The 12,481-nt window shown below is 35.7% G+C and overlaps 1 protein-coding gene across 3 annotated transcripts in view; it reads left to right on the forward strand.

Annotated features, from left to right (window-relative positions):
- Nucleotides 1-12,481, forward strand: part of Sec23 (transport protein Sec23) — a 250,336-nt gene that overhangs the window by 131,258 nt on the left and 106,597 nt on the right. For all 3 annotated transcript variants that reach the window (XM_090376546.1, XM_090376548.1, XM_090376547.1), the window contains exon 15: nt 11,354-11,507. In XM_090376546.1, the coding sequence (XP_090232672.1) occupies nt 11,354-11,507 (154 nt within the window). The remainder of the gene's footprint in view (nt 1-11,353; nt 11,508-12,481) is intronic.

Raw genomic sequence — 12,481 nt, forward strand, 5'->3', positions numbered from 1 at the left:
TAATTTTTAAATGAGCCAGATGAAAATGTTACCACGAAGGAGATAACGGTAAAAGAACTAGATGAAATCTTTCGTATCGCAGAGAACCTCAAACAAAAGGTTTGAGGTTCTCTGCAATATTTATTTCGCCAGGGCCCAGAGAAGATTGTTGTCAGCTATCAGAAATTGATTGATGAAAAGAGAAAGTCAACACTGTTGAAATATTTCCGCAACAGTCATTTCTTCATTGTATATTTTATGTCAGAGGTTCCCAAACTTTCTCGGTTCATGGCATCCTTAGTGTCTCGGTAATTTTTTCATGGTGCACCCAGACCAAAAGAAATACCTAATAGTTCCGTTTAGTAGTTAGGTCCAAACAACTTAATAAGAAATGTTGAAACTGTGAACTACCTCAAGCTAGTAGTTTGCGCGGTGTCCGACAGATGTCGAGTATCGCTGTGTTTCCCTCGAAAATTTAAAATTTCCGCAGCGCACAGTTTGGGAACCGCTGTTTTATGCAATAAACATTTAATTCCACAATTATTTTCATTATCTTTTACATTATATACAGTTAAAAAGTTATTTAAAAGGCATTTTTAAAATTCTTTATGGACATTCCAGAAGTTCAAGGACCAATTATAATTTTTCCTATTGATTATTATATTCGATTAATGCGTTTCCATTTTGTGTGATGCGCTCGCGGGACGAATTAAATGAAGCCAGCCTGTACAGTAAATCATTTTAAAGCATGATAAAGTAAAAAAAAAATAAAATAATAATAATAACAAATGATATTAAATATGGAACTAGTATGTATGTATATTCTAACATCAAAGAAACCAGCTTCATATCATCATATTTTGGAGCTTATTGTGTGCATCAGGACCTGTTTAACATGGTGTGGTGGCTTGGCTAAACATTTTGAGGCAACTGTCATTTAAACTGTATTAGAATTTAAATTATATATATATTGTATTAAGTGTTATGAATTACTGTATATTCTAGTTATATTTTATTATATTATATTTTATTTATTTATTTATTATTATTATATAATATATATATATATATATATTTTTTTTTTTTTTACTCTATACACTATTGTAAACTTCTCTCTTCTATTTCATGCGAGGTCTATCTCTTCCCCTTATCTTCTATCCAACCTCCCAATCCCCATACTTCAATTCTTATCCCCACTTCCTTTCCTTTGGGCTCCCAGGTTTGCCTGATAGCCCTAGTAAGAGTCTCAGCTAGAAAGTGGACCCTGGCGTGCTTCCTCGTGGCCAAGGTTGGGAGTCAGGGCACCAGGTATCCCCTGGCTGCAAAGTTGCCAGTGCCGGCACTCAACATAACAAGACACATACTTACACACCTACATACATACACGTGCCGGCCTTCACCTTTTCAGATGCTACAGTGGCATATAGGGGAAACCCTGGAGACCACAACTGAAACAAACACACCTTGACCTTGTATATTCTAGTGTATAAGTTGACTTCTGGTTTTGTCTTGAAAATTTGTGTGTAATGGTATATTTGCCACAAGTTGACCTTTCTTTTTTTTTTTTTTTTTTTTTTTTTTGCCTTTATCTTTCACATCTTTAATTAAATGGGATGAAAGATAATCTTTTGTGGAGAAATAATAATATTGCCAGAGAATGTGTAACCTTAAAAGCAGAATGACATCCTTATGACATTCCCAAAAAGCATAACTCCTGATGAATTCTTTAAACTGATTTTGTTCAAAGAAAAGTTTGAAAAAAATTCTTGGATTTTAAAAGTTGAGCAATAGTATATATTTTTTGATTTTATATGTGTAATTGATTGTAAAAATACTGGTATTAATTCATGTCTTTCTAACCTTAAGGCTATGCAAGTTCAGTATTTTATACTCAACATATCTTAATTTTAGATGGTTTTTCAGTGCTTCAAAAGCCAACTTATATACCAGAATATAATGTGCGTGTGTCTATGTGCACGCATGCACAGAAAATCAGTAACCAAGTGTTTCATTTTTAAGGATTTCCCCCCATATCTGTGCATCAAAAAACGGTTACAAATTAGGAACTTGTACTTGCCATTAATATTGGGAAAACTTGAATTTAGTGTCTCTCTAAATTATATTAAACTGTGAAGTGTATACAAAGTCTAACAGTGATTTATTCATTTAAACGTGATGAATCCTTGCATTTTGTTTTGTAACGCAAGGATTCATCAAGAAGATTTCTACATTGTGCACCCACTTGTACAGAGGCCGACCGGGCTAGCCGAGTGGGTAAAGTACCTGCCCGGCAACCCAAAGGTCGCGGGTTCGATTCCCGCCTCGGGCTTGGATCAAAGTACTGCAAAAACCTTGGGAGGTGCAATATGGCCACAGAAGCCGATGCGCCAACAACTACCAAATCAAAAAAAAAAAAAAAAAAACTTGTACAGAGAATGTTAATCTCTGAATAATCAGAAATGCCATGCATTTAAATGCTTAGCTTAGCATTTTCTCATCCCCCCCCAATCAATACTAATATACCCATGCCAAAAATAAAATTTCATATTAATAGCAGACCAAATAGGGTTTTTTTTTTTTTTTTTTTTTTTTTTACCACCACTGAAAGGCTCATAAGTAGGTGCATATGAAGATTTTTTTTCCCACTGTATTTCTTTTTGTTCAACAATAAGAAATATTATGCAGTTCTATATACACTCTTAATCTGAAATATAATTTTCATATTGTTAATACAGGAGAAGCCCACTTAACAAACTCACCGAATTAAACATACTCTCCCTTTCAGTCTTTAAAATGTACTGTCTGGTGTCCATAGCACACTGCAGTGCATTATGGGCACTGGTCCAGTATGCTTGTGGCACACCACACCCACCTATTGAGTGTTTTCTTTCAGAGACATCATTTGAGTATTTGTTCTAAATCAGGTTTGCTCTAGTAAAATTTGTTGTTGTAATTACAGTACATAATTTAATTAAATATTATATAAATTAATGAAACTTGGGAGAGAGAAAGAAAGAGTTGCTTTTTCTATGAAAACAAAGGTGGATGCTGTAGAAAGACTTAATAAAGGTGGATTTCTGAAAAAAAAATTGTGTATATCCTGTATGCACGAAAATTTTTTTATTTTATGTGAAAACATCCATCGCTTGTAATGCAAAGCCAACTGAACATGTGTTTTAAGTGAAGATAAAATTCTTAAGGTATGTATATATACATTGAGGAACCAAAACATTGACTACCCCTGTCTCCACAAGTGGATGCATCCCACAGCACCTAGGAGTGATGTCAGTGACCTGCACAGCATGTATAGTGAGAGCATGGGTAACACCTGTCAATAATAGTCATGCAATAGGGAAAGGAAAGAACTTGACAGAGTTTGAATGGGGGATGATTTGCAGTGCTAAGAAAGTGGGACTAGCATCTCAGCAACGCAAGCACTGTTGGATGTTTGAGGGCTACTACAGTGGAAGTTTGGCAGGAATGGTCTAAGGAGGGATGCAGAACCACCCAATGTGCCAGGATGGGTAGACCATCACTGGTTGACAGTTGAGGTGAATGGCAGTTGGCAAGTGCTGTATGGGACAACACAGCTCATGGTCCTTCAATTAATGGCAGGCTACAACCTGGGTGCACCGAGAAATGTTTCTGAGCACACCATCCAGCTGTCACTCTTGTGGTTAGACCTATAAAGTAGGAAACTTGTTTGTGTGCTCATACTAACTAATCATCATTGACACCTCTGCCTATAGTAGGCATGGGATGCACCATTTCCTGTGCATCAAACGACTGGGAAAGAGTCACCTGTTCTGATGAATCAAGGTTCTAGCTCCATCATGCCAATGGACAGGTGCATATCTGTGGTGCACGGTCGGACAAAAACAGTCCAACAGTGGTGGTATCATGGTTTGTGAGATGCTTTCATGGGCATCACTGGTCCCCCTCATCTCCCTTTGAAAATGCTATCATGCCAGATCCTACCTCAGCATTGTTTTTTGGACTGTTTTGCCCTATGTGATGACTGTGTATCTAGATGGCACTCTACTCTTTCAACAAAACATCACAAGGCCTGTATTGTGCAGGAATAGTTTGAGAATAGTGTCCAAGCATTTCATGTGTTCCCCCTAGCTGCCAACTTCCCTCCAATATCAATCCCATCGAACATTTGTGGAATGCCCTATTCACAAGCTCCACCGCAAAACTCCGTTACATCCTTCTATCTAGTTGGTCCCGGATACTTGAGGTCATTTTATTGTGGAGTCGTCGATGCCACATCATGTGTAAGCAGTTATCGTGGCAAAAGGTGGCCAAACACATTAGCTAGGTGGTTATAATATTTTGGCTCATGAGTGTATATACTTTTTTATGATTTTAGCTTTAACATCCATTTTTGATTAATTAATGAGCTCAATTCCTCATTTTCTGTTTTTCCCCCACTTTTTTTATAAAAAAAATACCCTAAGGGATTTTTACACAGTGAAGTTTTAGAGAATTATAAAAGTGAAATGTAATTTTAATAATGTCAGTACAGTAAAATCCCATTACAATGAACAAATCTGATAATGAGTCACACAAGTTCAGATCTATAAATTATGGCTGCCAGGACCCCTCTATGCCAGGGGTTCTTAATCTTTTTATAGTTGATTCCCTGCCAATTTTGTTCTGTCACCTTACCTCCCTTTTTCTAGTTTCAAAAATTGTAAATGAAATATATGGTGAAATATTTTTGAAAAGACTTGTTTAAATTTGCATATTACAGAAACTTAAGTGTTGTTGAAAAAAAAAAAAAAAAAAAAAAGAGTTTCAAACCTCATCTCCCCACAAAGCAAGTCCTGATTAAGAAATCTTGCTCAATTAAACAAAACTCCATGGAAAAGTGCTCATTGAAAAAATTCAGCACACATACTTGTGAAGTAATGGGATAAATTGTTCTTCAAATAATTCATATACAGGTAACCCTTTTATAATACAATAGTTAGGTTCCTATAAAATCTTGTGTAGTGCAAAACCGTGTTATATGGGACTAAGAACCAATACAAAAATGGGGGTTACATTCCAAAAGCTAACAAAAATACATCATTTTTTTTATGACTATCTGAAACTTATATTTTTTTATTAAAAATAGTAATAACTGAACAAACATCTTACAGACTGTGATACATAATATGTCAGTTAATGAAAATTCATTTAATTTTCTTCCTCTTCATTTCTGCTAAGCACAATTAAACTAGGAACGTTTTCTCTGTTGTAGAATATCTTCACCTTCTGAACTTTCTTCTGCAGCATCTTCTGCTCTCTTTAAAATATCAGCATTATGAGATCGTTTTCTTTTGCATGATAGATCTTTGTAAATTGCATTGTATATAGCTAAGCATTTTTGAAGCTCATGTTTGAATTTTGCGTTCCTTCGAGTCGAAGGATTTGCATTCAAAAATTCTAATTGCTCGGCTAATTTTATGCCTTCCCGTATGCTTTTTAGTGTAAAATTTGGAACTTCAGAATTTTCACCTGCACTATCATCCTCTGAATTGAAATGGTTTACCTCTGATCCCATTTCCACCAAATCTACTTTGCCAGCTTCTTTTTCTACCAGTAATTTGTGAAAGTCTTCAGTAGTCATATCATCAAAATCTTCTCCCCCTACCGACTTAGCAGGTTCTGTTTTCTGCCAGTTGGACCATATTTCCTGAATGAACTCACTCTGGCCATTCGTTTTTCCAACACGCATGTGTGTTGATGGTTTTACTTCTTTGAGCAATAAAGCTGTGATTCCGATACAGTCAACAATTGAAAAATGCTTCCATGCCTCCATCACTTCAATAGATTTGGAATCAATTTTTTCCAAACTCCATTTCTGATGTAATGACTTTTAAAGATAGATATGATGCCATGATCTAATGACTGAATTAAAGAAGTTGTATTAGGTGGTAGGAACATTACTTCAACATTTTGGATGGCCGGGCACATTATCCAGTAGTAATAAAACTTTGAAATCTAGATTTTTCCACTTTAAATAGTTTTCCACAGCTGGCACAAAACAATTTAAAATCCATTCTTTAAATAAATCTGCAGTTACTCAAATTATGCCTAATTTCCTTAGGCATAATTTGGGACTGGAATTTAATTCACAACAAAGAAATTATTCCAATACAGTTCTTAAGAAGTAAGAGTTTAGTAATACATACCCAGAAAAATTTATAAATGATCAAATAAAAACCAAAATAACCTTACAAAAACCTTGAAAGTTATGAACTGCACGCTTCGAAGTCACAAATTTTTATGGTCTCAAACAAGCACATGTTCGATAGCACAGAACCTAACATGGGGATTTCCCAACAAAATAAAATATAGGAATTTCCCAATATATATATATTTTGCATAACAACTAGTGAGTTAACAGCGGGGATTCACAAAAAAGAATGCAAATGTTGAAAAATTAAATCCAGCATAATAGCAGGTTTTCCCCCTACACAAAAGCTCAAAAATACCGTGTTATGCGTGGTTTGCCGCACTTCTCTAACCATGTTAGAGCAAAACCGTGTTATCTAAGTGCTGTGTTGTGTGAAGATTGCTGAAATTTATCATTCATGTTAGAGCAAAACAGTGTTGTAGAAGTACCGTGTTATACGGTGGTTGCCTATAATGGTCAGTGGTTGCTGTATTGTTAATAAAAGTTATCCGGGGCCATGAATCAAAACCATGCACTTGCATAAATGCACAATTTTCACTGTTTTGAGTCTTCATTATTTTGTTTATTTTTTGTGACCCATATACTGCTTGTTAATGTAGCCATTCAGGTGAAATGTGGCTTTTAACTATAAACTATGTTCTTGTTAGAACATTAAGGTTGTTTAAAAAAAAATAATAAAATAATGCCTGAAATAGAGACTGCAGAAGTCAGCTGTCTTATTAGACCACGCTTGGAATACTGTATTCATGTGTACAGACTGCACCTAAAGAAAGACATTGTACTTCTTGAAAGGGTCCAAAGATGGGTAACTTGCCTGTCGAGATTGGCAAAGGGGCATCCAAATGAGGAAAGACTGAATATGTGGGTTGCAGAGCTTGGAAACTAGGCACTTTAGAGGAGACTTGATTGAGGTGTTTAAGGCTCTGAGAAGCATAAGTAAAATGAATGAGGATGAAATTTTCACAGTTATAAATGATTCTAGAACTGGGAGCCATAATTGGAGATGTTTAGACTGGATTGCAGGAAGTTTTATTTTAGCCAGCGAGTTATAAATTACTGGAATAAGTTACATACATGTGTGGTAGAGGCTGACGGTTTGGGGGAATTCAAAGGTCAGCTGGATAATTACCTACGGGAGAAGGGAAGTGCATAGGTTTTCTGTTTCCTTTTCTCTTATTAATTATTATTTTTTAAAATTTTCTTCTTACAGTCAGTCCTCGTATAGCATGATAGTTGTGTTCCTAGAAACCCTTGTGCAATGCAAAATTGTGCAATATAAACAATAGGCCCTATGGAAAAAATAGGGTTAGGTGCCGACCACCCAAGATTGAACACACATTGGTAACCAAAACATTACCAAACACAATAAATAATCGTTATAAAATACGTCAAGTATTTTATAACGATTAAAATATGTATTTTATTATGACTATTAAGTAATAAAATATTGCTAATGCTTTTGCTTGTTATCGTAAGCAAACTTGTTTTTTGTTTGATTTTCTATCCAAACAGATGACAGCCGTTCCACCTCTTCCAATTCTTTGTGTCTTAATCTAATGGATTTTAATTACACTTTGAGTTGTTCCTGCGATGAAAGTTGTTTTTATTTTCTCTGCATTCTTTGTAATTCTCGGCGTTGCCTCATTTAGGTCTGTAGCACATGCAATATCACATGGTCTTTCATTTCGCTCAAAGCGTTTCACAGTTTCATATTTTTTCGCTATCGACAGTGGTGGACTGGCCATAAGCGGTACCGGGGAAACCCCGGTGGCCGGTGTGATTTTGGCCATAAACGCTAGTGTGAGGACACTACAAATTTTCCCGGGTAAGAATTTTTGATCCAGTCCGCCTCTGTTTATCGATATTGCTTTTTTTTTTCCTCTCTGAATCTGCAGGGTCTTCACCAGGATGCTTCCTTTTCACACCTTTTAAATGTTTTACTCATTTGTAGGGAATAAAGCACAATTACAAAACGAGGAGGCACGGATACACATAAACAAAGCTGCGCGCGTGTAGCAACTGAATAAACAACATCGTGAAGGCAGAGATACACTATTAACACCTCACATTTTACTAAAGCACATTTTTAGGGGTTACTACCATAAAACAATAAAAACAATTTCCAGTTGCGTTTCTGCTAGTGGAATCTGTTATAAACTGGTAGTAAACTCGATCTAATTGCATTTGTGATAATACCGATAGCTGGAATTTTACGTTATTATGGTGAAATGTGTTTCCCCTTCACTGATATAAAACACATAAATACATTTTCAGAATCTCCTCTTCATTCCTGTTGTGTTGCGTTCAGTTGGGGTGATTCCGCGTTCGACTGCCATTTCTTGTAAACACAAAGGTGAATTGTGCATAAGCGAATTCGGTTCGTGTTTTATAAGATATCTTTCCCCTATTTATAAATCGTGTATGATCGAATTCGTGTAATGTAAACACGTGTTATACGAGGACTGACTGTATTATTATTTTATTGCTATATTTATTTTATTGCTATTCTTATTTTTTTATTTATTTTATTTTTTGTTATTTTATTTTTTATTTCATTTTATTTATTTATTTTTTGGCTCGTGCAGCATAAGCCATAGGCTTCCTTGCACTGTGTAGCCATTGCTAATACTAACACTAACACTATTCTTATTAACCACGAACCCAATCATTTCAAGCCCATTAATTAGTTATGAGCTGAGACCTGCTTGGAGCTTTCCTGCTCTCATATTTTACTTAAAATTCACAATGAATTTCAATAACAATGTTCTGTTATATTGGATATTCCGTTTTACTGAGTACTGCTTACAAGAAATTACTAATAAGAGGGGCACATTCCCTCAAGACTACCAAGTCAGTATCCAACTACATTGATGTATTGGAAGAATGATGTAAGATAGCAGGCTTATACAGCAACATCAAAAACACAATTAGAGGAGGGGGTAGGTAATGGGAGCTTATTCTGACCCCTCTGCATTATTCAAATAATGATGCAGTATTTTCTGTTTTTTGTCAGAATTTACTACAGCTAAGAGGCATTACTTGTTTCAGATCTTTGGAGCTGAAACAATTCCTCTTATCCACTTTATATGTTTTTCTGAAAATTGCTTTTGGGAGGGAGAGTTTCTCAATTGAAGCATGTCAAATTAAAAGCTAGGAGCTGAGGGAAAATTTTGAATTCAACAAAAAAAGCTCAAAATTTACTTTTTTATAATAAAAAAAAAAATTTTTTTTTTCCAATAGGTTCTGTGAAATTTTTTTGCATTCCATTTAGAGTGACCTGTGGAGGGTTAAATTCATTCAGACTTCCTAGCTGCACAGTAATAGGTGGAAGTTTATTCTAGCAATCAGTTACTCTGGCAGAAGGCAAATTTCTATACATCTATCGTGTGACTGCCTTGTTTCACTTTGAATTTTGGCAGTTGTCCCCCCCCTCATAAATTCACTTTGGCATATTTTAAGCAGTTAACAACAACAACAAGGAATTTTAGACATTCAACTTAATGGTAAGTTTAATGTTTTTTAATCATTAAAACATGATTCAATATCATTGTTCTTTGAGTGGGAACACAAGTAACAGTTTATATAGTTTTCTTCCTTGTAATGACTAAGTGCTTTATTAGGACAACAAACAATTCATTCTGGAACAGTACACAAAACAGCCATTATACATTAAAATAATAATTTGTCCTGATGGCTTCTGTATAGTTACCCCTGGTCTATTAAAAGAGGAATGAAGTACTTTTAACCTACATGAGATCTAATTTCAAATTCTTTCTAGTTCATAAACTATATACAGCTGTTGTTGCATCAGCAACTTAGGCCATATTGCACCATATATGTCTGTAAACATCTGTGGTCAGTTGGCTGGATGAAAAACACACGACAACCCACATGGTGTGTGCCCCCATGCGGCACAACATCGCATCACAATAAATGTGTGGGCAGGTATGGTCGGTGACTGCTTAGTCAGCCCATACCTGTTACCATCCCGCATGAACTCCGCTAAATATCGGATCTTTCTTGAACAAGTTCTACCAGGGTTACTTGACAATGTTCCAGCAAATGTGAGATGCAACATTTTGTTTCAGCATGATGGGGCGCCTGCCCATTATGGAAGGTGTGTTCGTGACCATTTGAACAGACGTTTTGGGTGTCGATGGATTGGCCGTGGTGGACCCGTTTCCCCCCCCCCCAATGCTCACCTGATTTATCGAGACTTGAATTCTTTCTGTGGGGGGGGCCTCAAATCTATCATGTATGAATCGCCTGTGGAGACGGAAATGGATCTCGTGGTGGTGAGACTCTGCACTGCTGCTACTGTCAAAGAAACTCCAGGTGTGTTTGACTGTGTCCGCCAATCCATGCTGCGTCGGTGTCACGCATGCATTGCGTCTCATGGTGGGAACCTTCAAGCATCTGTTGTAACATCATGAAATGCATCCATCTTGTACTCCATTGTTAATATTATGTCAAATAAATGTTTTCCACTAATTACTGTCTTGTGTCATTTCTGCTTCTTGTGCCTCTGCTACTACTTTCCCGTGACGTTTCCAGTTATGGGTTCCTATGCGAGTCACATTCCTTTAGATGTTACCTACCTCCCCTAAACGTTTGTACCGATATTTTCGAGACACCCTGTATAGAGGCTGATAGGGTCCTTTGTATGTCGCAGATATTCACTGCCAATTCCATTTTTGAATTTTAATTTATGATTGTATCATTTTATGCTATAACTATTCAATTAAATATTGATTTGTATATATATGTCATCAGTTTTCTTCATTAGACTTTTGCCAACTTGAAAAGGTGATGATTAAACAGTTCATGATCATAATCACATGAGCTTTTTAACCATCTTCTCAGCAATCATAACCATTGTGTTTTGACTATGTGTATTGATTTAGGGCATATATTTAAGTAGTCTTAAAACAAGACTACTTAAATATACGCCCTATTAATGTACCAAATTTCAGTCTGGATTCTAATCTCATTTTTTTCTATTTTATTGCATATTATACTGTCTTATATTAAGAAAAATGAGTTGTGGAAATAAGCATTTGTTTGTAATAATGATTGTTTTGTGATGATCAGTAGGGATGGCCAAGTTTATATTTCCAATTTTTTGATGCCATTGTGCATAGCTTTGAAACACATTTCTAATTCATATGATTATACCCTATTTTTCAGTTGGGCAGATGCTACAACCAACTTGCATCACATTTCTGCAGGCTTTGATCAAGAAGCTGCTGCTGTTCTTATGGCTCGCCTTGCATGCTTTCGAGCTGAAGGTGATGATGGCGCAGATGTCCTCCGCTGGTTGGATCGGATGCTTATTCGTTTAGTAAGTCGTACTTATCTGAGATAACCTATACTTTCAGAATGTTTCATTACTGGTGAAAAATTTTCAGTCATGCTAAACGTTGCTTTAGACTGTGTTTAATTAGTTTATTGAATGCTAAATGTAAGGTTAATTACAAGGTTAAGGAAATACTTGGTACACCCACTGCCTAAAGTAATTAGATCATAGGTGACATTTTTGAATTTTCTTTGAGATTCAGTCATTAGGCTGACTAAAATTAGACTGGGTTAAAATAAAAAGTTCAGTGCCAAATCAGAAAATAATCTTTATTCAGCAATAGTATTAAAGAATAAGTAGAAAATAGTGCAAAATATTGTGAATGAAGTGAAGTAAAGTTACAGTTTACTCATTAATATTAAATTATTGAGAAAATAGGTGGCAGTAAAAAGAATGACTGCTGCTGAGCAGTGATGACTGGAAACTGAGGAGTTAGATTTGTATAGGTGGTCTGGCTTACTCTCAAATGAGATTAGTAAGAATGATAAAGTTATTGTAGATAGGAAGTGATTAGAGATAAAGAAGTAGCAAAGTTCACCAAAACTCTGTCAGAAAATAAAACTACTGGGGGTAGAAAATTCTGAATTAATCTATGAAAATAACCCTGATGTGCACTAGCACATCAGGATTATTTTCATAGATTAAGGATAGTAAGGATAATAATTTAATATCAAAATATGAATGGATCCTAGAAGTAACATCATGTTACAAAGAATAACTAAACTAAAAAGATAAATACCAATAAAGTGAACTAACCAGAGAAATAACATTTAGTTTCTTTTAAATGTCAGGCTGCAAAAACATTGCGAGCAAATCAGTTGAGAAGAACAGGCGGGATTTAGACCCGGGCGAGAATGCTGTGATCAAATCTTTGCCATCCGTCAGCTGATGGAGGAGAGGATCCGGTGTGGACAGCGAACCGTCATTGTTTTCATTGACTTTAAGTCTGCTTTCGACTG

Source organism: Mastigoproctus giganteus, chromosome 6, assembly GCF_048544385.1.
Source record: "Mastigoproctus giganteus isolate SK-2022 chromosome 6, ASM4854438v1, whole genome shotgun sequence".
Lineage (NCBI taxonomy): Eukaryota > Metazoa > Arthropoda > Arachnida > Uropygi > Thelyphonidae > Mastigoproctus > Mastigoproctus giganteus.